The 26,646-nt window shown below is 37.0% G+C and overlaps 2 protein-coding genes and 1 long non-coding RNA gene across 4 annotated transcripts; 1 reads left to right on the top strand and 2 right to left on the bottom strand.

Annotated features, from left to right (window-relative positions):
• Positions 1-706: 706 nt before the first annotated feature.
• On the top strand, positions 707-4,788 carry LOC124414279 (golgin subfamily A member 7). 2 transcript variants are annotated; one of them, XM_046895301.1, is made up of 3 exons: positions 707-911; positions 2,346-2,510; positions 3,899-4,788. In XM_046895301.1, exons 1-3 carry the CDS (start codon positions 903-905, stop codon positions 4,187-4,189), a joined length of 465 nt encoding a protein of 154 aa, XP_046751257.1. In that variant the 5' UTR covers positions 707-902; the 3' UTR covers positions 4,190-4,788. The 2 variants fall into 2 exon arrangements, with proteins under 2 accessions (XP_046751257.1, XP_046751258.1); XM_046895302.1 differs by lacking the exon at positions 707-911 and adding an exon at positions 1,630-1,780.
• A 2,445-nt stretch (positions 4,789-7,233) lies between these two features.
• LOC124414281 lies at positions 7,234-23,311 on the bottom strand. Its single transcript, XR_006929931.1, has 3 exons — positions 23,292-23,311; positions 8,094-8,099; positions 7,234-7,738 (listed from the first exon to the last, which is right to left on the bottom strand). It is a non-coding gene; the product is annotated as an uncharacterized LOC124414281 (long non-coding RNA).
• On the bottom strand, positions 9,067-23,634 carry LOC124414275 (cGMP-specific 3',5'-cyclic phosphodiesterase-like). The gene is made up of 12 exons (XM_046895295.1): positions 23,588-23,634; positions 17,338-17,595; positions 16,479-16,816; positions 16,061-16,291; positions 15,428-15,785; positions 14,705-14,874; positions 13,630-13,852; positions 12,529-12,603; positions 12,409-12,447; positions 11,902-12,186; positions 11,016-11,829; positions 9,067-10,333 (listed from the first exon to the last, which is right to left on the bottom strand). Exons 2-12 carry the CDS (start codon positions 17,386-17,388, stop codon positions 9,675-9,677), a joined length of 3,243 nt encoding a protein of 1,080 aa, XP_046751251.1. The 5' UTR covers positions 17,389-17,595; positions 23,588-23,634; the 3' UTR covers positions 9,067-9,674.
• Positions 23,635-26,646: the final 3,012 nt, after the last annotated feature.

The following is a 26,646-nucleotide window of genomic DNA, read 5'->3' as shown; positions in this document are numbered from 1 at the left end:
AATATCAACAGAAATCTAGTTGTGGACTGATATAACACTTCTGAAAAACTAATTAATAGATTGATTGGATTGGACGGTACTGTAAACTAACCTAATCTGAGATATGAATCTAACCTAACTCGTAATCGACACTAGCGCTTGCATCACGTGGCTCACAGTGTGTATGTCATGGCGTTGAAGTGACAGAACTGAAAGCACGTAAGCGTTCCCTCAGAAACGGGATAACTTTGTTTTTTTTAAGAAAATAGATAAAATATATTCACTTTTCGCCGTCCAGCAGTGCCGAAGTAATTATACATATAATGAAAAAGAGAAAAACATGGTAATCTTGTTCATGAGGCGTATGCATTCAAACTTTCCCACGCTATACCACGTGACTAAATCTGTTTCTGATTCTGCTGGACCCATCACCCACGTGACCCGTTAATTTCAGATATTGCAGAGCTGATCTCGAATTTGGGGGCTTCTAATTAGCATAAGTAACTGTAGCCATCCGCAAGCTATCATTTACAAACAATTCATCATTTTGCGGTCGTTATAATACATGCCGTTTATTGCCACAGTGGAAATTCAAATTTGCCGCCACATTGTCGAGCACGTTACTCTCGCGAACTCTGGCGGATTTATTACGAAGCTGTCGCTGGGATTAGTAAGTCACAGCGTGTCATCCACCTATTTTTCGTAAGCTCGGTTACAATTTACAATCATGCGCACGCATCGTCTATAGAAATGCATGACGATCAGGGACGTGCATGTGAGCCGTTATCCTGTGCTGTTATCTCTGATAAAATATAAGGGAAAAGTGATAGTTGGTTGAAGAAAAATTTAACCCATGTCCGCCTGAAGATTCTCGGTTTATTGGCTGGCCGTATTCATTTGCCTGAACCACGACGAAGCTTAAAATGCCATTGGTAAGTCGAGTGGGTAACCACTCCTCTGTCAAAATCTCTTGCACAAAACAAAATCTGTGTCCTTTTCACCGTGCTTGTCAACTCGGCGTGACGTTCGGATTCTAACTCCTACTTTTTTTTTTTTTTTTCACTTTTGAGAATGTGTTCAGAGTCTGTTATCAGCTGAACTTCCCACTTCTCGAGAACTTGTAAAGTGGAGTGAAATATGCCGGATAACTGAAAAATAATTGTGTCATGCGCACTGACGTAATATGTTTTTCAAGGGCAGTTATTTCCAAGCCAACTTGTCACTCTCTTAATGCTTAGTTTTTCCACGACGTAAGATTCAAAAATTTACTTTGCCATTGTTAATCGTTGTATCAAATTATATTAACCTGTTAAAATCCGTTGCCACACCTCTGACTAAACTATCGCTAACATTTTTCTTGGCCAGATCGCATCAACGATCAGAGAAGCACGAATTTCGTTCTAATTTCAGACTCAAACAAACCGATGTATCAAATGTGAACAGAATTTTAATGTTTGTATTTAAGTATAAATATTCTTAGTACTCATGCTCTTATTTATGCGTATTATACTCTTGAAACTCAAGGATACTCAATTATAGCTTAGTATCCTTGATTGCAATATAAAAAATTTCGAATTTCCCGCGCTCCTGAAACAGCATGTTTTACAAAATGGCCGCCCAGTTTTGTGGTGGTCATGCGCAGTGGCGAACAAATGAATCGCGACTGTCGAAATAACCTTAAAACGAGCCCTAAAAAACATCAACACTGATCTATGGCCTAAAACAAAACACTTCTACAAAATTATGTCGAACCTACGATCGTTTGCTGTCTATCAATTGAATCGACGTTCCGCCGAACAAGGTTAGAAATGTTTTATATATTTCATCAGAATATCCGCGTAATTCTGGCCAAACTCTTCTCACGCTTTCAAAACTCGACTCAATTAGCAAAGACTCGCTTTCTTTTCACCTGACTTACTTTTCCCAACTTTTTTTTCCTCGGTGCGTTGGTGCATTTTGCACGCATACAAATACGTTGAAACAAATGAATGCACACGAAATTGCTGAATGAATATCTCTGTTAATGTAACTTCTCAGATTCATGGCAAACGCCACCAACTTGTGAAAAAATCAGGTGAACAAGGTTCTTTCCCATCATTTCTTGTCAATTTCATTCTGTTTTTAACATTTGTTTTTACAGTTTCTTTGTTATTCTCTTTAGAATATTTATATGAAAAGCTTCAATGAAATAATCAAACAATTCCGAACACATTCCTCCCTGATATATATATATATATAACTTTGAAAACCTCCTGTAATTGCGTTACATACTTGTTAATATTTCTTCGAAAGATTTCATAAATGCATAATTTACGCCGAAGAAATAATCCGAATGTATACAATGAGATTCAAATGTTGATTTTTAGGGTAACCACGCGGCGCTCACACCGTTGGAAGACATGTCGGGAGGTAGAGGACAAGCCGGAGGAGGGCTGCCGCAAAATTGTTTGAAAGTTTTCATTCAGCGCGATTACAGCGAAGGCACAATGGTCAAATTTCAAACAAGGTTTCCCTCTGAACTTGGGGGTAGAGTAAGTAGTCCGAAACCCATCGTTCCGTCAACCTTATTTTACTTGTTAATATTTTGTTAATTTTATCTTACACCGTAAAAATTTAAACTGTTTTTTTTAAAAAGAGTCTTTTACAGGATTTTCAAAACAAAATTCTGTTGTATGCACACAATTGTTTCAACTATTTATAAGTCTGTGTCTGTGGAAATTATTAATCACGAATATCCAAGTTCGATTCGCTCTTGGTATTTCAAAACAGATGTTTATTGCATTGAAAATTATTTAAATATTTTTAAACCATGCGATGAGGCTGAAATAAGTCTTACTTTTGTTAATGTGTAAAGTTTTTTATTTCTTATGCCGATTAAGCCATCCTGTTGTCCTTCGTTGTTTCGTTCCATCTTTCTCCAGCATGAACAGTTGTCGTAATAGTCCTGCAGGATATTCAGTAGACTGTATAAAAAAAATTGACTATTTTTTTTTTTTTTTGAAAAATATACTGAAAATATTGTTTAGAACAACGAAAAAAGCCGCCTGTTAAAATGGGAGCTCTTAATTTTAATACTAAGAAGTGCCTCGTCGTGATTTTCTACTTTCCATAAGAATAACATGGCAAAAATGGTTCTTGCTACTTGCGATTTTTATAACTAGATAACGACGCGTCGTACAAAAAATTCATAAACATTTTTTTTTAGGAAATTGAACGTTCTACAAAAAAGGTTTCTTGTCATTTTACGATAAATCTATTCTTTCAAAAGTTATTTGAAGTCAAACATCAACAAAGGACCTCAAATAACTTTTGAAGGAGTTGATTTATCGTAAAACGACAAGAGACCTTTTTTGTAGAACGTTCAATTTCCTACAAAAACATGTTTATGAATTTTCTGTACGACGCGTCGTTATCTAGTTATAAAAATTGCAAGGAGCAAGAACAATTTTTGCCATGTTATTCTTATGGAAAATAGAAAATCGCGACGAGGCACTTCTTAGTATTAAAATTGAGAGCTCCCATTTTAACAGGCGCCTTTTTCCGTTATTCTGAACAATATTTTCAGTATATTTTTCGAAAAAAAAAAAAAAAAAAAATAGTCAATTTTTTTGATACAGTGATTGTAAACTAATTTTGAAGCTGCTAGTAATCTCCCGAAATTTTATTTGTATCCTGGAAATTTGTACAAAACTTTTTCGCCACGCTCTATGATTTTAATTTCTTTACCTGAGAAAATTGTTCGAGTTTGTTTTCTTCTTGAAGTTAAGTACGCTGTTTGTCTTATATATATTTCATATAAGAAGTTTTGCTTGGGGAACGTATTCCGACGAATCCATCCTTCTCTCCGCAAAAAAAATCTCTAATCAAATCCTTGAACCCTGTGAGTGAATTTTTATAACACTGGGTTACTGATTTTCAGCTGGACAGTCAATTGTTCGAGTACACGATCAATCAGTTGAATAACTATTTTGCGGAAGCGGAACGTGCAAGCTGTTCGACGTACTGCGAAGGTTGTCTCGCCTGTCTAACTGGCTACCTAATCTACATCTGTACAGAGACGCACTACGAAAAGTGCTTGCGGAAAGTAGCAAAATTTGTTAGCGAACAAAATGACAGAGTTTACAGGCCTCGAGGCTTGTTATTGACTGATCCAACGACTCGCGGTCTCAGGTTAATAGAGATTTCTGTTTTGGACAGACCTGCGTCGTGACTGCATGCTAGTCGATCCACCGAGTTCTTCATGTGACACGCCGACTTTCGCCATTTTATACTTTAGTAGAATCGCTCTCGACATCTCAATGCCTCTGTAGGATGTCATTCGATTTTAGATACCTAATTATCGCAGCATTTATTCCATGCATTTATCCAAGAGTACACCAAATTGTGTTTACAAAATAAGAATCTAATTTTTAGAAACGATCGATCGAAATATTTCTATTAATTTATCGCATGTCTGAGATATCGCAGAGTCGAGTACATATTTCTTGAATCTGTTAAACGGTTCGTAGTAATAAAAAAATATACATGTGTTCTTGGATTACGACGGATGGCTTGAAAAGTGACTTTTTTACAGTATTGTTAGAGAAATAAATTTTTCGATTTTGGTATAAATGCTGCACAAGTAGGAACGCCCATTTTATGTCGTCGACGGGCATGAAAAAAGCATCTTTGTATTGTTTTTTGGGTGAATGAAGAGGGAATTGATTACAGAAAGAAAATTATCTAGAAAAATTGATTATTAAATTAAACAATTTTTCGTCACTATTATTTACCTTGAAATTTGTTACGCTCTAATTGAGAGTAATTATATTGTAAAATTATCGATTCTAATTATTATCATCTATTATTTTTTTTTATCGTTTTTGTTTCTTTTACTAACCCGTCGATAAAACTTGATTTTCACGCGTTGTTCCTTGGTGATGAAAATATTGTGAAATTTTTTTTTCACGATAAATGATCCGAATCAATGCCAAATTTAGACGTTACGATTATCCATCTCAGAGTTCATAAGCGTTCCTGGGCGAGTCAGTAATATTCTTCTTCTTTAGTCGTCGATTGTATTTTCTCTATTGTACAAAGGACTATTAAATATTATTATAGGTGTGTTTGTACATAAATTGTCTCGATTAATCGTTGGGATCGAATACGTATCCGTTGACAATTGTAAGGATACTTGATAATTCCCATGTAATATATATACATACATATGTATATATATATATATATATATAGGTAAAAGGTAATACGGCGGCGTTCGTAAGCGTGTAAACTAATTTCTGCAATAATGGAATATTTGAACAAAATATTTTTTAAAGTAACAAGTACATTGGAATATTATATTAATTTCAATTTAATCTTTATTTATTGTTTATATAAATCTTATATGAGAGAGAAAATGCTGGATTTACTTATAAGTTTGTAACGGTGTTTGGAATATTATCCTCAGTTGATCCCAGAAAGATAGAACTTGAAACGTTACGTCGTAGCATGTATAGTATAAATTTATTTCAATAATTTTTTTTTACCAAACGCGTTTAAAAGTTTTCTAGGAATTTCATCGGCTAATATTTTTTAACTTTCTTCGTGCAGTACTTTCAGTTTCTTGGGGTTCTTTTTCTTTTAAATCTCTCTTTCTTTCTTTCTTTCTTTCTTTCTTTCTTCTACGTTGTGGTAGAAATGCCATTTTTTTTTTTTTTATTACCAACGGAATGTCGATCGTATTATTGACAAAAAAAAAAAAAAAAAAAGTCGTCCTTATTGAGGTTTTTCAAAAAACCTTGGCTTGAAAATTTTTCCATCTAACGAGTGTCGAAAGTTGAGGGAAAAGAAAACAAAAACAAATTGTCCCACGTGAAGAACCCATGGATCGGCTCTATAGGAATGAGGGATGTTTTGAAAAAATATCCTGGATTTAGTATTACGTGAAATTATTATATATAAAAAAAAAAAAAAAAACATTAAAAGATTAAAGAAAAACATGAATAAATTAAAAAAAAAGAAAAAAAAAATGTGTTATAAAGATTTGCATAATTTGTAAATATATAGTAAATTTAAACGGTCATTGTAATCATAATTGAGAAAATTTTTAAAGAAAAATTTATTATCAACTAATTTATGAATAGGACCAAAGTAACCGAATATTAATTACAATTTACTAATATACTGTGGTTCCAGTGTAATTTCTAAATGTTTTATTAATAAAACAATAGACGATAATGATTCAAGAAGTGTTTTTTTCTTCAATTCAGCTTTGTTAGCGTAAACTGAAGTAGTCTTGAATCGAGCTAGGACATCAGAATTCAAATGAAGAGTTGAACTCGGTAAAAAACGCGACCTGAATTTTTTTATTTTCAAATTTTTTTTTTATCAAACCGTTCATTTTTTTATAAATATTTCAAGTCGATTGCGAATTCACATTTTTTTTTAATCTGAAAAAATTCTCAAAAATTCTCCAGTGAACGACACAAAACAACCCCCGTTAAGAAAAACGTGGGTCGAATTTATTTTCTATTTTTTTTTTTTTTTTTCATCACTCAATTCGGAATTTTGAAATTTTTAAATCCAAAATTATCTTTTTTTTTATAACTAGACTGGCGCATCATCGAATCGATGAAACCGAATATTTACAAGTAAATTGAATCTTATTTGACGCTTTTCGATTTTATTCTGTACAAAGTTTGGTTTTCAAAATTTCAAAATTCCGAATTAGGTGATAAAAAAATAGAAAAAATAAAAAAAAAAAAAAAAATTCGGCTCACGTTTTCCTTAACGGGAGTTGTTTTGTGTAGTTCGCTGAATTTTTAGGAATTTTTTCAAATTTGAGTAAAAATTTGCATTCGCAATCGACTTCAAGTGTTTTTTTTTTTTTTTTTAAATAAACGGTATGATATAAAAATTTGGAAAAATTCTGGTCCTGTTTTTTTTTTAAATATGAAATGATTTTGAAATGATCGGGGCTTGACACTGTAAAATTATTAAAAGACAGATTGATTCATCCATTATTTTATAAAAATTGCCAACAACGGATTTATCGCTTTGAATTGATAATTATATTGACGTGGCAATTTTAAAAATTGTTGAATCGAATCAGAAATCAGAGTAAAAAATTGATTTACAACCAAATTACTCGACTTTCTAAATTATTCCGTAACGAAGGATTTATCAAAAGTATCTGACAAACTGAGGCTAACTTGAGATGCAAAAAGTTTTTAAAATCCAGTTCATAGAGGAACTTTTTTTTTTTTTATGGGTGATCATAATCCGGTATCAATGGGATAGCGAAGTTGACGCCTGTTTTTATAATACATTAAAATTTTTATCACTTTTATTTTTATTCTTCTTACTGTTCACAACTATATCAAAATACTAGAAACAGGGTTTTTATTTATTTATTTATTTATTTATTTATTATTATTGTTATTGTTATTGTTATTATTATTATTTTTTTTTTTTTCTTCTCGACAACTTAATATTAATCGAAATCATCAACAATAATCGCTGTATACGTTTAGTTTAATTTACAATTATTGATTAACAATATAATCCATATATACGCGTTTTAACCGGGGAATGATAATTCAAAAAATACATTTTTCTCAACGACGATTTCTTATTAAACCTCAATTGATTTTAATCGAATCCAATATAGTTTAGGATTTGGTTTTAGGGCTTCGACGAGGGTTTTTATACGGCTTTCCATTCTTTTCTACAACAATCATTATAGCTATAGGTTTAGCTTAGATACACCGAACGTTTTTTTCTCTTTTTTTTTTTTTTTTTTTTTTTCTTCTTTAACTATTATGTATATGTATACTCTATTATCTAAAACATTCAAATTTTACAAAAAGATTGTCAAAATTTGACTTAGATTCACAATGTTTCATTTATATCTTACAATCTTACTAAACCCTTAGCCATTATTGCACTGTATGTATGTATAGATGACTTCCGTTTATTTCATAGGTATTTGTTTGTATATATATATATATATAAATGTAATTGTTCAGGGTGATTTTGTTTCTATCTTTCTTCTTTTTTTTTGTTGTTGTTGTTGTTGATTTAATGTACGGCTCTCTTCAATCTTTATTCTCAAATGAATTTTTAAACAAGCAGACAACTATCTGAATTTAATTTTCAATTTTCTTTCGGATTCAATTTTCGAGAAGTATCGTTATTGATCGTTACATCATTTGTAACCAAAATGATTTTCATACTGCTAATTTATTTGGCACCAAATTTAATCGTCACTTTCTCTCTCTCTCTCTCTCTCTCTCTCTCTCTCTCTATCTTTCTTTCTCTCTCGTGCGATTAACATAAGAACAGATCAATTTAAAGTTCAGCTTCTCACCAGTGAAGAACTGTGTTGGAAAAGTTGTTTTTTTTTTTTTCTTCTGGTCTCTGTACGAATCGTATCGCTAAGAATAGAAATTATACGCGACAGTTGATCGGCGGAGAAAATTTCTAGAAAAAATTAGAAAAACAAAAAAAAAAAAAAAAACTGCCAAAAATTTTGAAGTGGAAATAACTCGATTTCCCGGTTTTTTTTTTTTTTTTCACCATACATTCGATCGATATTCTTTGATAAATAATTCTGCTATAGTTTATCGGTATTTACTTTAATAAACGTTGATATCTTTATTGACCACACTTTGGAGTATTTTGAAGTTACTTTGAGAGTATTGCTGTTGGATGATTGACTTCGTACACAGAGATGAGTATAATCGAGAGACACGGAGTGAAAAAAAGAAAAAGAAAAAGAAAAAAAAAAAAAAAAAATGGTAATATTATACATAACAGTTGAACACTCGAAGGAAGGAAATACTTCTGTCAATTTTTAAATGTATTTTCTCATCCGTTGACGGTGACGCGTTCATTTTCACAGCTGGCACATTCTGTCAAGTTTTGATTAACCATTGTCCGTGCTGAGTTGCCCAGTAATTGGCTTTGGCCTTATATTTTGACTCGTGCTGTGCGATTAATCGATTAATTCGCAGCTTCGATTAATCGTTTTTTCGATTAATCGAAGTTGCCTAATAATTATTCTGCAATTGGAATCGAAACCGTCGATTAACCTAAAAGGTCAATCAATCGATTAATCGTCTTTCCGATTAATCGAAGCTGACGATAAATCGATTAATCGCAGATAGCACTAATTTTGACGCAGTGTAAAGTGAAAATTGTTGAACCGAGGTTGTAAATACTTCGGGTAATGTTTCGACACGTATAACTGTACACACAGACACACACACGCACACGCACATTCACACTCAGACTCATTCGTAAATTGTCACAACATATCACCCGTTCCGTAATTGAACTGGTTGAAATTGATATTAAAATTTTTAAGTTCAACTTTAAGAATAATGGAAGATGATTATATCCTTATGATCTATCGCGCATCTTACCACCTGCATGGTCCTAAATTGTCCGTGCATTGCATATCGCGCCTCTCTTGTCCAAGTAGTAAAATAGAGTGTAGGAAATGTAAAAACCTCAAAGTTTGATATCACAACAGTCATCGAATTCCAAATGTCTTAGATAATTTCTCTCTCTTCCCCCTCCCCCTCCCCCTCCCCCTACCCCCTCGCACTCTCACGTTCTTCGACAATTTTAACAAGTATATCAAAAATCAGCGGAAATACTTTATCGATACTCTTTTATTCCGGTATACTCTCAAGAGTGCCAGAGGTGAGACGTCAAATGAGCAAGCAGAGCTTACTGCGGTTCTTCCTTTCCGGAATCAGGACTTTCGCCTTCCCAGCATCCTCGGAGCTGCTTCTCGCGTATAGAGATCTGCTCAGTCTGTGTCTAACGCCTTTGCTCAGCGTCCTGCCACCCTTACGAAGTGACGCAAATCTTCCTAAGGAAGATTTTGCGGTCTGAGACTCCTGCGCTCCTTCGGGTACTTCTTTCTTGTCTGTGTGGGCACAGTTCAACGTCGTTACGGTGAACTCGATGTCCTTTGGCTCCGAGGACACGAACTCCTCGACTGGTTCCTCTATCGTGTCTCGGTCTATCCAGGTCAAACCCATCTCAACCTTCTCTGCCAAGTCCTGCCAGTGCCTTCGATTCTCCATGGTGCCCTCGTAGAGTGGTTGAATCCAGGGAAAAGTCTCCGACAAAACCTTGTAGAGTGGTAAACATATCACGTCGATAAACCCGACTTGCATTTGCGGCAGTTCGTCTCGTCTTTCGCGATCCATCATTGCCACTGGCTGTTCCTTCAGCTGCAACCTCTCCAAATCACCCTGGTCGAAAAATTCGTCTGCTACTAATTTAGCCACGCGATGTTGCACTTCCCAAGGTTTTGCTATCGCGCTCACGTCACAGGCCGTCATCATCATCCCGCAGAGAACTGGAAAAAATTTAAAAGGTGCAACAGAGACGTTGTTCACATAGAGATTAAATGACAAACCACTTAGAATAGGTTCGAACTCATCTCAAACTGGTTGAAATTACTCCAAACTACATGAAACTAATTTTAAGAAGTTGCAAACTGTTTTCCAAGTGATTTCAAACGATGACAAACCATTTTGAACGGGTTCGAACCGACTTCAAACGGGTTAAAATTACTCCAAACTACATGAAACTAGTTTCAAGAAGTTGCAAACGGTTTTCCAAGTGATTTCAAACGATGACAAACCACTTCGAACAGGTTCGAACTGACTTCAAACGGGTTGAAATTACTCCAAATCACATGAAACTAATTTCAAAAAGTTGCAAACGGTTTTCCAAGTGATTTCAAACGAACTCCAGCGATTGTAACAGCTTCGTTGATGCGTTTATGAATTTCATCAAAAATCTTAAAATGTGTAACCGAGACGTTGTTCACTTTGAGAGCAAATCACAAAACCACTTCGAACAAGTTCAAAGTGACTTCAAACGTGTTAAAAATCATTCCAAACTATCTAAAACTAATTTCAAGAAGTCGCAAACGGTTTCTAAGTGATTTAAAACGAATTCTAGCAATTCTAACAGCTTTCTTGATTCGTTAATAAATTTCATCACTTTTGAAACAACATTTTTTTTCTACTAACGTTCCTTCTTCTCCTCGCTCTGCCAGTCGAATTCGCCTTCCTCGATGAGCTCCAAAAATCGATTCTTCTTTTTAAAGTACATCGCCAAATCCGTGGACAGAATCGCGTTCTCTACTATCCTCATCACGGTTCTGTAATCCTCCATCGATAAGCTTTGAAATATGTTGTTACTGTCCGAATTCAGTATCATAACGCACTGATCGAAGTGGTGATGTTCCATCGTGCTTGTCGAGTACAAAATCGCTAGAGGCGATTCGGTTTTCATTTGAAAAGCGTTGTTCGTACCCCGATGATCGAGGTCGTGACATAGACAGGCAACCAGTAGTCCCAGGATCTCGATGTCGGTCATGAAACGTTCCATTTTACCGGTTTTCAACATGGCGAACATCGTCTGTGCAACGTTCAACGCGTGTCTCCAGTTGTGGTATTTTACCGGGCGATAATTTTTCTTCACACTCAATATCCATCGGCAAAGTACTTCGTAAGGGATGTTAAATTGCTGGATCAAATTGCACTGTTTGAACATCCTCACCGTCGCTCGACAAGTATCTTCGTCGGTGAGGTCGAAATCTATGAACGTAAAACTGTACAGATTGTACTTTTCGGCCGATGGTATCGTGTCGGATTTCAGTTTAACCGTATCCTCGTTGCTGGCGGTTGCATGGTAGCTCAGGCACTCCAAAGCCACCTTTTGCTTCGCCATCAGTTTGCAAGCAGACTCGTACATCTGCGTATTATGGATACCCAAGCCACAGAAGATGGCGAAAGCTTCGAAAATTGACACGTCGGAATCGGTGAAGGAACTTCCATTGTCCTGCAAGTTTATGGTGTATACAATGACGTCATTTCGCTGTTTCAAAAACGCCAATTCCTTTCCAACCATTACCTTGTTGATCAGTTGCGCCACTCCAATGACGGCTCGTTGTCCGTTCACTATAGGCATGCAGAGGATACTGCGGATCGGTTCACTTCCGGCGTCCACGACTTCTCGCTTCAACCACGTTGCAACGTCTCCGATGTTCAAAATTTGACCGGTATTCGCGACGTACCTCGCTATTTGACCAAGTGTACTCGACAAGTCGTTCGAATTTGGTCGATAAACTCTTGCCTGTTGGGTGTCGTTCTCCATCTCGAAAACCATCGTGAACTTGCTCTTTCCGTTTGTCGCGTGCTGAAAATACATTCTTTATTCAGGATTGGTTAACGGTTGCAAACGGTTTTAACGCTACTATCGATCTTTTTGGATGAATAGAAGCAGCTTTTTTTTTAAATTGATTCATCGTGAACGAAGGATACGAAGTGGGGTTGAAAAACCACTAGAGTTCACGTCGAACAATTCTTCAACTATACATATGAGACTGTCTGATTATAAGTTTCATGATTTCGTACGCACGTGCTGCTGGAATATATCCTCCATGTCGATGTTGTTGCTCTGAAATTTACAACGTTTTTATTACATTCCTGATCCCTATCATCTCAAATCATCCGTCTAAATGCCACAGTCTATACGTACCTCTCTTCTGGATAAAGGTTTTCTTGATTCTTGCATCTGTCTTCCTGGTCGTTCAACAATCTTTTCCAAATGACTCTGAAACAACGATTTTATACGAGCATGTTTCAAGGGTTCGCCATAATGTATGGGGATTCCGTGTTCACAGAAAACAAATTATTAATATCCTACTCGAATTTTGAAGTACAAATTCGGATTCGCGATTAACGATTTAAAAGCCCTTAGGTACTATATTACGTTAAAATATAACGATTTTTTATTATTTTCAACCACTATAATGGATACACTAGTACTAATTTTGGAAGTCTGACCTTGGATTTGTTATCGCTGATTTTTTTTGATTTTTTTTGCCACCATATTGTATTCACCATTTTGAAATTCGCAAATCTGACCTGACATTCGTGATGAACCATCCATCAAACTGCCGAGTACTAATTTTCATCAAAATCCAAATATTTTTATTTATATTTCAGTATATCGAATACCCTGGATTTAGATTTTGCAAATCTGGCTTTTGAGTCGTGATCAGTGACTCAAAAATCCTTACGATAGCAATTTTCATTCTATTCCATTCATCCATCCTCAAGATATCATCGATCTGATTTAATTTTTTGAAATTTTGTTATTCAAATAACAAAGAAAGTACTAATCAGATGAAAACCAAAATCTAATCAGTTCTAAGTTTAGAAAAACCGCGTCGATTCAGACCAAAATCATTGAAATCCGTTAAACTCATTTTCGCGATATCGTCGGACGAAAAAATTAACAGACTCAGACGTCCATCCGAAAAATAATTGGAGGTAATGTTCTAGATCTTGAAATGTCGAGATCTAGTAAAAACACAACTTTTCATTTTCGGGGTGATTACAATAACTTTCTATTTTTTCGCTGACATCACAAAGAAACGGTAAGTTAAAAACGATGTAGTGAGCTTCTGAATTGTTCCGACGTGCCAATTTTGAGTCGTTTTTGAGTGCCATACGTGGAACGTAAATTATTGCTGAAGAACCACTGGAATATTCTTTTCATGGGAATACAACAATAGCTTCTTCAACAAGATCTGGGGTTGGGTTATCAGTCAAAAATAATGCTGTAGTGACTCACCGCCTCGCCACAGTCCAAATCAAGTAGATAGACTGCGCATCTCTCGCACTTGAGAAGCTCCTTTGCCTCGGTCATAATTTTCGTCACCAAACATTCCAAGTTGTTCTGTTCTTCGAATATGCTTCTTGCTAGGTTCAACAGTATTTGATTCCGTCTGTACTCCTGAACAGACAGTTCGAACAGTTGTGCGTTTTGAATCCCGATGCCACAGAATGTGAGGTACCTTTAAATCCAGTGATTGAATAATTAATCAGTGGTTCCTCCTTAAGGTGCTTATAAAGACACGTTGTTCACCTCGAAAACGCGCGGATGCAAACCTCCCATACCGCTCAAGCGATCAGAGTGAAACTTGGGCAGTTAATGCCTTATTTTGGCAAAAAGTGGAGCGTCTTTTCACTTTTTCAAAATTTGAAAAAAAATTCTACAGATTGGTTACCACCCACAGAAATTGACCAAATTTTCACAGTTGCACGGGATGGATCGAACTATCCGGTATGACGCCACTCGGCGCTGATGAAATACACATTTTGAGCCCAGTTCCATGAGATTCGATGGTGAAATGACGAAATGGCAGCTGATCCGGTTTTCGATTATGAAGAGCACCGAAATCTCATGTGGGCGACATTTGTTACCGACATTACGCGCATGCCGGTAATGTTTGCGCGTAATGTCGGTAAGAAATTACCGACAAATATCACCAAAATGAGATTTCGGTGTACTTCGTAATTGAAAACCAGATCAGCTGCCATTTCGTCATTTCACCATCAAATCTCATGGAACTGGGCTCAAAATGTGTGTTTCATCACCGCCGAGTGGCATCATACCGGATAGTTCGATCCATTCCGTGCAGCTGTGAAAATTTGGCCAATTTCTGTGGGTGGTAACCAAGCTGTAAATTTTTTTTCCAAATTTTGAAAAAGGAAAAAAACGCTCCACTTTATGCCAAAATAAGGCATCAATTGCCCAAGTTTCACTCTGATCGCTTGAGCGATATAGGGGTTTTGCTTCCCCGCGTTTTCAAGGTGTCCAACGTGTCTTTATAAGCACCTTAACGTTCCAAATTTGGGAAACTTACCTCTGAAAAACCTCAACGTCTCTTCGAGTGAATTCGTTGCTTCCATTTGTTTTGTTGATGATTTGTGCAACGCCGATGACGTCTCCCTCGTAGTTACAGATCGGCATTGACAGTATCAAGGTGGTTTTGTAGCCCGTTCTCATATCGATCGAGCTGTTGAACCTCGGGTCCTACAAACATCGCGAATCACGCCTTGTTAAACTTGTCTTACATCCTCTTTACGAACTTTCATTCACCCCTACGACCAGATTTTATGAGCTTAACGCCGGTCCGAATCTCGACGAAAAGTGTATGCATCAACTTTACGATTCTCTCTATTATATTATATCTATCAAACTGATATTTCTACAGCATATTTGCATGAATATATTCATCGGTTTTTTTTGTTCATACGAAACGACTCTCTTAATGTCTTGGGGTGAAAAATCCCTAAGTGTGAGTGAAAACTGCGCAACTACAAATCGAGTGAATATTTAGAGCGATTTTTATTCGATCTATGGTGCGAGTTGCGGAGTTTTCATTCCAAGAAAATTTTTAAAGAAGATTAGCTTGACGAATGGAACTATTAATTTTCTAGTCACATTTTACTTGTTCATACAGTAGTATCATATGTATTTTCTTTAGAAATTGAATTCATAATAATAAAAGAGGCGTAAATTTCTAGAGGCTCAGAAATATCAGACCGCCATAATGTGTTTAGCATCATTTCATTCTATCACCAACCTTATACGCGTCTTTGATATTTATGATCTGCTTGCTCTGCGCCACAAAACCGGCAATTCCAACTCCAAACGGGATTCTGATCTCTTCCCGTTTTGCCCTCTGCACGGCCTCCTCGAGCTCAGTATCCTGGGTGACATCGAAGAGCTTTGCCACGAGATAACGGTCCTCCAAAGGACCTTTCGCCAGAAACAAGCTGCCCCTGTCTGCGTGCGTCAAGAGTCCAACGTTTACCAAGATCTTATGACAGAGGATATTGATGTCCAACTCATTGGCAACGTCACGGATCAATTCCATGAACAAGTCCCCCTCGTCTAGTTGATTCAGTTCCTCTCGCCGGCCAACCAGCGTCGTAGCCATTCTGCAAAATTCAAATATCACTGTCATTCAGTCGATGAAATCAGGCAACGATTGGCAGGTACTGACTAGCCCAGTTCACCGATTTCCAATGATTCGGAGAAAAGTCACGGTACAAAGTCGCGTTTGACTTACGTTGACTCATGTCTGCCATTGCGGTACCTACAAGAGCTTGTACTTGATGAACTCTTTGATCAGCAAGCTTGATGTAACAGGAATTGAAGGTACTAACTGACTGACTGCAGCTGGCAGTTGAACAGAGCTCGTATCGATTTTTACCTGCTTGGACTTTTGCTCCTTTTGATCGGCGAACTAGAAGTTAGCCAGGACTGGAAGAGGTCTGACGTTACGCTGTTTCTTTTGCACCGGCTCAACAAGCTTTCTTCTTGATGAACATTCGGCCCCGATGGGTTGGCAACCAGGAGAGGATTTTGCACTCGATGCCGGAGTTCTGGACTTGCCTTTTCCAACAGCCATTTTTCCACCGCACTTTGGTTCGCCTCCAGATACCTTTGAACATACTTAATCATTTTTCTCTGATTGTATATTAGATGCGGGAGTATTTATGGAATTCATTTCAACAAACTACTTTGTCTAACTTTTCGATTTCTATGAAAATACTTTATAAAGACTAAATTGATGTAGCGATTCACCTCCATAACGTTGAGAGTTCTTTTTTTTTTTATGGTTTACTAACCTCCCGACTCTTTCCATGGTCAGTTCATTATCCCGACTATCTTCGTCAGATTCGGGAATCGTATCTTGGCAGGAAACGCGTTTACTGCGACACAATCTAGCAACTTCGGGTTCCTTGAAATCAGTCTTAACATTTGCATTTATGATTTCCTTTGATCGATTTGATTTAACAGGCACAACGCTTTCGCGAATTTCCGAATCCCCATCTTCTTCGTCTGCTTGAGGGAGGATCGCCGATCCCACAAGGGCGCTTTCCTCTATCTCCGGGGTCTTGGAGCATCGTGGTGTCGTTGAGATCTTCATTGCTTGGAAACTCTCGAGGTTGTTATTATGGTTAACCTATTATGAAAAAATCAGTATTCTTATTCCATAAACTTTCTCCAAAAATCCCACTGTCAGATGTATCATGTATTATATTTGTAGGTTGCATCCAGACTACCTCTTAGTAGTCGAAACGATACAAACACGGCTTCTGTGTCACTGACATAAAATGTCCAATAGTACCAAAAATATGCTTCAAATATTACACGCCTTTCGATTTCGAAATCCCATTCCAAAGATATCATGATTTGAAAAAATTAAGGAATCAGAAGGTCTGCAAACACGCTTACAGTTTAGGTACATGAACCATGGACTCAGTCACCCGAAGTGAACTGCAATGTTGACTCTGCTCTGCACAATAATATCCATGAACATTACCCAGCATAAGTACTAGTCATTTGAATGAATCGTGTCACCAAATTGCAAGTGAAATCAACAATACCGAATAAATTTTGTACAGTGTTTGCCGCATCAAGTTCAATTTAATGAGACAACCGTTCACGGACAAACGTTCCTCAAACAGGGTCTTCTTCGTTCACCTCGAGATTGATTGCCTCCGGCAACTCTTCGTCCATCTCCTCCGCGTCCATATCACCTCGGAACGAGACGTTTCTGCATTGTACATCGACGTTCTAGTGGTGCCAAGGGGTTGCTTGGCCGTTTAACGAACGCGACCAGTATCAGGGTGCTTTTCTGAGGTCGTTTCGACACCTGAAACTTGATCGCGGGGGCCGTTTCCTTCACATATTGTCCACTCAGGCTTTGAGTCCCGTCTGTTGCCGGTGTGAAACCCGTTTCTGGAATTGAGAAAATTTTTTACAGCCGTGCACTTCGAGTGGTGAAATGTAGGGTACGATAAAATGGAATGAGAAACGAGCTCCTTTACTTCCAAGCTGCTAGCACTAGTCGTTTAAAATACTTGTTTAAAAAAAAATGAGCACTTCTTGGGGCAGTAAGACGGATTCTATGGATCTTCAGGACGGAAGTGTGATCGGTGACTTCGGACAAGCTGATTATCCTTGAAGAATGTAACTATGGATCTATTCCGTGAGATGCGTGATTGAGTTATAGTGGAGCTAGTCTTGGTTCACGATCTGTGAAAAGGATTGCTTCAAAGCTTGGCAAGTCGTAACGCGAGTTGATTAGAGTCTTAGCACAGTTTCAAAAAAAAGGATATGAGAAGTGAAAAAATTCGAATCGCAGGTAAAAAACAATGCAAGTGTGTAGATGCGGGTAGAAAATTGATCAGGTCACTTGGGCTTCAGCTTGAGCATTCCGCAAATTAATCCTGGGTTGATTCTCCATCCCGAATATCAATAGCCTTCAGAAACATTCTAAAGGTTCAAAGAGACATTTGGTAATTGCCACTTTGGATAACTTGAAACGACTTCATGACTTGGAATGATTTCGCATCGCGTTTTGACATTTTGCGAACCAGATAATTTGAATTATCAAGCTTTTGATTATTCGACGCTAGAACAAAATGATCGAATAGCTTGTACAGTAATTTTTATTAACGGGTTCCCAGTGGCTCATTATTTTCTTGGAATCAAAACTGAAATAAGCTTCCATTCTGTGAAAATTTCATGTATCTATGATCAACGTATCGTTTGTTTCTCTTGTCACTTGTGTCGCTAGTCATTGGCACATAAAATTTGCTTAGTAAGGAAACTCGTTCCAGTTTTATAAAAAAAAAAACATTATGTCAAGGGGCGGGGGGGGGGGGGGCATTTTTTTCTAATTAAGAAAAAGCCATTTTTCATTTGTCGTTATCAGAAAACTTGTCCCCAGCTGGATTGGTTGAAAAATATCTTGTTCTTGTTGTTGAAACTGCCAAATCGCTTCGTGACATGCCTTACTTTGGAGGGTGGTTTCACCTCCTTGAACCGTTTAATGGCAGATAAAAAAAAATACGTGTCTCTTAGTTTTCAGTCTACTATAACATATTAAAAAAGAAATCGAATCGGAGAGATCGATCTGACATACCTTCCTTGTCAGAGTACATTACCCACGACTCTGGCTGCAGGGCATTTCTCTGACTGTCAGTTACAGGATCAAGCTAAGCGAGTGTACCAACATACCCTGCGGGTGGCGTTGTTTGCCACATGCTTGCTAACGAGAAGCTGTTTACGGATAATAATTACACACTGTTGGTACTACTTGTATCCGGCTGGCGTTGATTCTTGTTTGCTTACTGAATGCAGAGGTACTGATTTCGGCGAGTATGTGTCGCGGGTAAACAGTAATTTCAAACGCACAGTCGCTTAACTCCGCATGTGAGAGCACTACGGTAAACCACAAAACGTTTCATGGTCGAAACTGTTCCACCATATGTATACAGTAGGGCTACACAATATTTTTTTTTTACCTAAAGATACTCCATCTTTTTTTTCTTCCCCAATAAGCACTCTATAATTAAAGGTTTTCCCTAAATCTACCCTAAAGCAGTCAGATTCACTCTAAAATAAGCCGATTTTTGTCAGTCAGATACTTATTTTTTTTTTTTTCAAAAATTAAAATGGATTGATAAAATCAATTTGATGCTTGGTAACAATATTTATTATACTTCAAATTTAACTTGGAAGTAAAAAAAAAAAAAAAATTTTGTTTCATAAAACGATAATTTTTACGGTTTAATTTAGCATTGTTATTTATATTGTTAAAAAATTTAACTAATAATAAACATAATGTCCCAGCAGGACCTCTTTATATTTCTGTTCATGAATTATATGACACAGATTTTTGTAATTTGAAAATTTTAAATGTCATATCAACATTTACTTTATACTTAAATTCAAAAACAATAGTATGTATATATATGTCATATCCAGGCTTGCAGGATGAAGTGAAATTGAAGGTAAAGCTTGCGCGTAATCTGACCTGTGAAGTTGCAAAATTACGGAACAGTGGAAGAGAATTCATATAGAAAGTTCAGAGAACGAGAACGACAGATTAAGGTCTGAATGAGGAGGAACAATGGGATCAGTGATCCACGTGAGAGGAATTAGCAGCGACAGATGAGGGTGAATTAGCAATGAGCATGTAAGAAGGGTGAATGCGGTGCTGCTGTTGACTTGGGAAAAGCTCCGAGGTCCTTTGAACTGGCAGTAATATAACCGCAACAACAGCGAACGAAGTCGACATTTAGAATTAACTTATCCGTGCCATACGTGAATTCTATTTGGGTTTAAGGCAGAAATAATGAATTTTTACTTCAAACGTTCTTCTTCATATTCTATGAATTCTAGGATGCAGGAGGAAATTGTTAAACAAATTTTACTTGTATTAGAAGAATATTGTGAAATATTATTATTTATATTTTTTAACATAGTCTTCAATATTTTTATTGCTTTAAGGACAAACTAACTCTGCAGCACTTTTCATACCAAAATTGGTTTTGTTACATAACTTGTCTGATGCAAGTTTCATGCTTTTATGTAACGATGGTTGGCAGTGTAGGTAGGTAAATGGCTACGAAAACGGCACTTAGTTATTGAGAACGAAATTAACCCTGCTAGCTGCAATTAGGTAATAACTAATATCGATGTTAGCCATGCCTTGAATAAAAGAGTTTTTAGAATACGTATAGAATTTCAATTACTGGTGTTACTTAAAAGAAAAATTGATTCGTTGATGTATTTTGTAGAAAATTTTCTCATGGGAACAAAATATTTTATTGTAAATACGAAAATTAACGAAAGAATTGTTTCAAAATCACGAAAAAAAAATTTTCTTATATCGAATGAATGAGAAATATCAATTTTAATTTAGTCAATTTAGTGAAATAATACTTTTGCGTGATATTATCGAAATATTGAATACCCTCGAGTAGATTCAACTAAATCCATTCGGTGGATGAAGATCAGTCAAATTTACGAAATCAAAAGTTACAAAAATTAAAAAATCATTTTTCAATCCTTACGAATCGCAATAGAATCTTTGGTATTCCGGTGCAAAAGCATTTCTTAGACATTACTAAACCATTTTGTTTTCTTGAAATTTCGTTCCAAGGTCTAAATTTTAGTCACTACGATTCCAATTTTTTTTCCCAGCGTAGTGAAATAAATTTTACAAAAAGTAACCGCACCTAGTCAAACATCATAAAGTGAATGAAAAATTATATTCCCAAGTAGTTTACCGTGAAACAGAGTTTCCCGATAAATTTTCAACGTTTAGATTCAAGTAGTGGTTTCTAGGGCCCTGAGAATATATTGATACAGTACTGCAGTCGAGGGTGTTTTTCACGAAGTTCTCAATTCTTGTGAGCACGAAGCGTATGACGTCAAGTATCTTTTATATTCCTTCTGAAATAACGCGGCTTTAAATTCAAGGCTTTGTAACAAGCGTAAAGCCACTTGAGAAGAATCCACGACGAGCGTCTTTTCGAGTCTTTTGTGGTATATCAAGCTATATATGCCGCGTTTCATAAGTAAAATTAACCGCGTATATACGTACATGTATATCCATAAAAGCTACTTACCCCTGTAAAACGAGACTTTTTTTCTTTCTTTTCTTCTTTCAAAAATCAATTTTCCGCATGAAAATGTAATTTTATTTTGTCCACAAATCGTATTTATTTCACCCAATGATCACGCGTTTAAACAGTTGTTAGGTACCTTATACCAACCAAAACTATGAGGAGCTTTAAACGTTGATCAAACATTGGAATTGTCGATGTCCTCGTGAGACGTGCTTTCGTCAAGTGTTTGCGATTGATATCGAATGTGGTATATTTGAATCTGCAAACAGATATCAGTGATGTTCTATTTTGCGGGAAAGACTGTCGAACGGTATTGGAAAAAAATACTAAAAAAAAAAAAAATGCGTGTGGATATTTCAACCGAACTACATCGCAGGCTACCACAACCCTCAGAATTTGCTGACTGTGCGGAGCTCCATTCTAGAAGATCATAGCATTGACTCTCCTCGCACAATCATGGAACCCAGTTACCATAATGATAAGCCTACGTGCTGTTTGATGAAACGGATATATTCATCCGTGTGTCAAACAAATGGGGTTCCATAAAAGGGTAGCACGCCCATCCGTTTTCTCCTGCTTGATATTACTGTACGCGTGTAATGTATGTAATATTTTTTCACAACCGAAACGTAAGAAAAAAACGGTGATTTTTTCCTAGCCTGATATGGGAGCGAAGAAAAGACGCTATTTTTCGCATAATCACGTGTGCGTTGCGAAATAACAAGCCTTTTCTACACTAGTGCGCAAAAAGTGTTTTTTATAACGCGTGAATATTTTTTTTCGCACGCGCAGTAAGCGTTTCTGTGACGGTTTAGTGAGTCTGCGAATGCGCGTGCGCGGAGTACCGAAAAGACCAGTTTTAAGTCTCAGGTGTGAAAAGTGGTCTTTTCTGTACTACGCGCCTGCGCAGTCGCGAGGAAATCTGATATTACGCGATCCTAACCTCAATTTTGTGCTTCGTGAAAAAACGCGTAAAAAATACGCTCTTTCGTTTCGCGTATTTGCAACATTCGTCTTCGGCTTACGTACTACTCATATTGCAAACTTACGCTCGACCCGAAAAGACCAAGTTTGCCTACTTGTTACGAATTATACTATTTTACCCACTAGTAGAAAAATGGTTTGCTATTTCCCAACGTGCACGTGTTTTATTGGAAAATAACGTTTTCCGTTCATCTTTAGCATTTTATATTTTTATCGTAAAAAATATTGTGTGCAACTCGTGGCCAATGACGATTCTCAGTTTTTATGATATTCGCACTCACTCGGGATCCTTACTTTTGCCCACTCGTTGCACAATGTAGTTACTATTCAACTCTTGACTCGTCACTGTGTTTTCCAATGCCAAGTTGAAAACGCCTTATTTGAAACATACGAAAATAATAATTCTGTTAGAAAACATTAACATCTGCTGATCGAACCAAGGATTTGTTGTTTCCTATGAAATCTTTCCGTTTTCTCAAACGAAAAAACGAGAATCTTCAGTAAAACCACTGCAATTTTGGTAAAAATCGGAATTTTGAAAAATCCTTCGTTCTATCAGCAGACGCTGAGGTCTTTTAACAGAACAACTTTTTTTCATACGTTTACGTGGTCACAGCAAAAAAAAAAACAAAAAAAAAAAAAACACAAACAAACAAACAAAACAAAAAAACATTTTCGCTACGAAAAAGAAATTCCTCCATTTGGCCTACGACAACTGCATACATAACTCTTTGAAACCGATGATACCGATACATCATCGAATCTAAAAAATTATTTCTCTCTCTCTCTCTCTGAAAAAAAAAAAAAAAAAATTGCATTGATTTACCGCAATAATATAAGCTTCAAAAGCCAAAAACCGTATATTCCAATAGAATGACGAGTAAGCAGGCAGCAATGATCGTCTTTTATACCCAACCTGGAGGCAATGAATCTGGATTTTATTGCGTCAGACAGAAGCGGACGTGATCTGGTAAAACGTCTGCATTAACCGCGTTGCGGTTATAATCTGCATGAATCCACCTTATATACATATATATATATATATATATACAAACGGGCAAACCGAACTCGTGTAAATTGGTTAATCTCTGGCCTCTGACGTGACTAGATTACGCGGACGATCATAGACACAGTTTAAGCAAATGAGGAACGAGGTCGATGAGAGGATTGGGGGGGTGGGGGGGGGGGGGGGAGGGCACAGTCTCACCGGTTGGAAATTCCAAGGGGTTGTTCACTAGTGCCCCCCCACCCCTGTCGACCGTCTCGTTCATTGAATTCTTATCAAGTACACACGAATGGAAATCCAATGAATGTGTTGAAAATACCTAACAGTTCCTTGGAGTCGGTGGAGGATCTTCGAAGATCAGATTGGCCGTAATTGGCATGATTTATCAGCTTCGATTTCTTCAACCTCAAGTCCTCGGAGCTTCAGGATGAAAGTCTCCCCACGTGAGGTATCCTCGATTACATCAGACTCGAGTTTTCTTCCTCTTTGTGTCTTTGATTGTAGAACTCAAAAGTTGAAAGTCACTACTTTCACGAATTTCGTCGCAATTCGATGCAGCGTGCATGCATTGCGGAAGCAACGACGCGAACCGTGACAAACGACCTTATTTCGGAAGCGGAATGACGCTGAGATTGTTTGGCCTGATAAATCCGTTCGTCTCGCGTCTTCTTCGAGAATTAAATGACGCGGTAATAATTCTTCTTACACTTTTCTTATAACTTTTAGACACTGTTATAACGACATCGATGATTATCTCAATCGACGATCGTTCGTCGCTGAATACGGAAGACCGTATAAACCGTCTCCGCTTAAAATCTTCAGGACGAGTGACGCAGGAGGATGTCGCAACGAGTTATCGTTAGGACATGATGACTAGGTCCGACGAACCGTCGAACACTACTCGTGGAGGCGACTCGTTGCATCGTGTGGGAAAACGCAGGGACGAACGCCTGGACGTCGTTAGAGAAAGCACTTTTGGTGTCAGCGGTTGGATTCACTCGACGGTTATTCCAGTCCCAAAAATCCCGCAGACATTGGGCCCCAAAGATTTACGGTTTAGGCCCTATTGGACCCCGTTTTATTTGCACGCGTTTTGCGGAAGGTCGGTCAGCGTTATCGGAGACGCGCGTGCGAAAGCTCGGGGCTGACTGAGGCCAGGCTTGGGGGTGATTACCGGGTGGTGGGGAGGGGGATGATCGGCAGAGAGGCTGCTGCTGCTGCTGCTGCTGCGGAGAGAGGCGGCGTGTCACGCTGCTGGGGTTGGGGGTGAGGGGTGGGGGGCAGTTTTTACCCGCGCGCCGGCGCCCCGGAGCGCGAGAGGCGCCGTTTGCGAAAGCTCGGTGGGGGCGCCCCGGGATCGATATGGCGAATCTCCGTCCCCGGCCATCGTCGAGGCAACCCCTCCGGCTCGCGAAAGCCTTCCCATCGCTTCAGAACCGGGCCCTTAGCTCGGAGCGGTCAGACGCTGAGTTAAAAAGATTTTGCTTTTTTGAAAAGGTCTATGTTTTTTTTTTTTTTTTTTTTTTTTTTTTTTTTTTTTTTTTTTTTTCTTTTGCGACCCATTTTGTAGAGAATTTTCTCCTGGGATTAAGGGATTTTTTTTTTTCTTGAGTATCGAAGTCTATGAAATTATTTTTCTTTAAGATTGTGAAAAAAATTTTAGTGCATATATAATGTTGTAGTTGTAAATACGAAATCTCGATTTCAATGAAATAATACTTTTTTTTTTATGGTAGTAGTATCAAAATTTTTAGTACTCTTGGGTAGATTATAATAAATTAATTGCTTTATACTGTTCACTTAATATATACTCGGTGAATGATAATTAATCAAATTTACGAAATCAGGAGAGATACTGAGTCATTATTTTCGGAATCAAATAATACTTCACATCGTGAATCGAAAAAATTTTTTGTTCAAGTGGCAAAATACTTTCTGTACAGCGTTAAAAATCATTTCTCGCGAAAAGAGAATGTAAGATGAGCAGTTATTAGGAGGGGATCCAAGCATCAATTTTGTATAATCAGCTAAACTGAATCATTCGTAGTCAATTAACTTTAATTACAATGAAACGATAATTTTTTCCGGTTACAAAAATTAAACAACCATTTTTTTTATCCTTACAAAATGATTTCACCGCATAGATCTGATTTCGCAATCGCAATAGAATTTATAGTACTTTGGTGTCAAACATTTTTTCTTACACATTCCTAAACCATTTTGTTTTCTGCTCCCCAAAAGAATTAAGAAAATTTTTTTGGTTGTGTGAAAATAATGTTTGTTCTTTTGTGTATGTTAGCCTTGAAATTTTTTTTTTTCCATGAACAAATATCGGTCATTACGATGAAAATTTTTTCTTCTCGCAAGGAAAAACTTGCGCCTTATTCTTAAGAAATGAAATTTGTTGGGAAACTTTTTTTGTTCTCCGAAGGTAGACACACAGCTTTTTATTTGTAAATTTATACCGAAATTACTTTGGTAATTGGACTTTGAGATCGCGAAATACGGTATCGAACAATATAAATATTTTATCTATGCTTATTAGGGTGGCGCAAAAAAACCGTTTTTTTTTGTTTTTTTTTCGAGTCTCGTGCGACAAAATGTTAGTTTTTGATGTTTTAAGAGCCCACTTCAAAGGAAAGTTTAAAAAAAAAATTTTTCAGAGGTCGCTCCACATTTTTTAAAACATCAGAAATCGTCAGAAATCGATTTTTTTTCTCGTTACGGTATATTTTTATAGACAAAAAAAAAAAAAGTTTCCGAAAATTTAAGTTCAAAATTTGAATTTTGAAAGGTCGCTCATAATTTTTTTTCCATTTTTTGGTGCATTTCTTTAGATCTTTTCGAGCGAGCTTTTAATATTCATATTAAAATTTCACACATTTTTTTCTTTAATTTAATAAGAAAGAATCGATAACAATACACCACGACATGAATTAAAAATCAAACAAAATACTGAAAATATAATTTTTTTTATTCAATTTTTTGACGATTTTTGACATTTTAAAAAATTTGGAGCGACCTTTTAAAAATTTTTTTTTGAGCTGCCCTTTGGAGTGGGCTCTTAAAACATCAAAAACTAACATTTTGTCACACGAGACTCAGAAAAAAAAAAAAGTCCATTTTTTTGCCGCCACCCTAATGCTTATAAGTTTTAAATCATTTCTCCGAGTTGCGGTTCAGTTTTCAGAGATTTCACGGGGGATCCGAAACGGACGAAATGTGGCCCCGGCTATGCGGCCTGTTTCGCGTCTTTCTCCCTTTACGACCCACGGAATCACCGACTTTTTCACCAGAATCTCGTTTCTTCTCTTTCCACCCCCGCTGAACGGAGAATAAACCGACCCAAGAGCACACCGTCAACTCACCAGTGTATCA

Source organism: Diprion similis, chromosome 13 (genome assembly GCF_021155765.1).
Source record: "Diprion similis isolate iyDipSimi1 chromosome 13, iyDipSimi1.1, whole genome shotgun sequence".
Taxonomy (NCBI): Eukaryota; Metazoa; Arthropoda; class Insecta; order Hymenoptera; family Diprionidae; genus Diprion; species Diprion similis.
This window is presented reverse-complemented; position numbering and strand designations above follow the sequence as displayed.

What these genes read in the sequence shown, in the direction of transcription:
- LOC124414279 (XM_046895301.1), top strand. An exon ending in CCTCTGAACTTGGGGGTAGA is followed by an intron (nt 2,511 to 3,898) that starts GTAAGTAGTCCG and finishes ACTGATTTTCAG; the next exon opens with CTGGACAGTCAATTGTTCGA.
- LOC124414275 (XM_046895295.1), bottom strand. Translation starts at nt 17,388, where the DNA reads ATGGACGCGGAGGAGATGGACGAAGAGTTGCCGGAGGCAATCAATCTC. An exon ending in ACCATGGAAAGAGTCGGGAG is followed by an intron (nt 16,292 to 16,478) that starts GTTAGTAAACCA and finishes GTATGTTCAAAG; the next exon opens with GTATCTGGAGGCGAACCAAA. An exon ending in AGGATATATTCCAGCAGCAC is followed by an intron (nt 12,187 to 12,408) that starts GTGCGTACGAAA and finishes ATGTATTTTCAG; the next exon opens with CACGCGACAAACGGAAAGAG.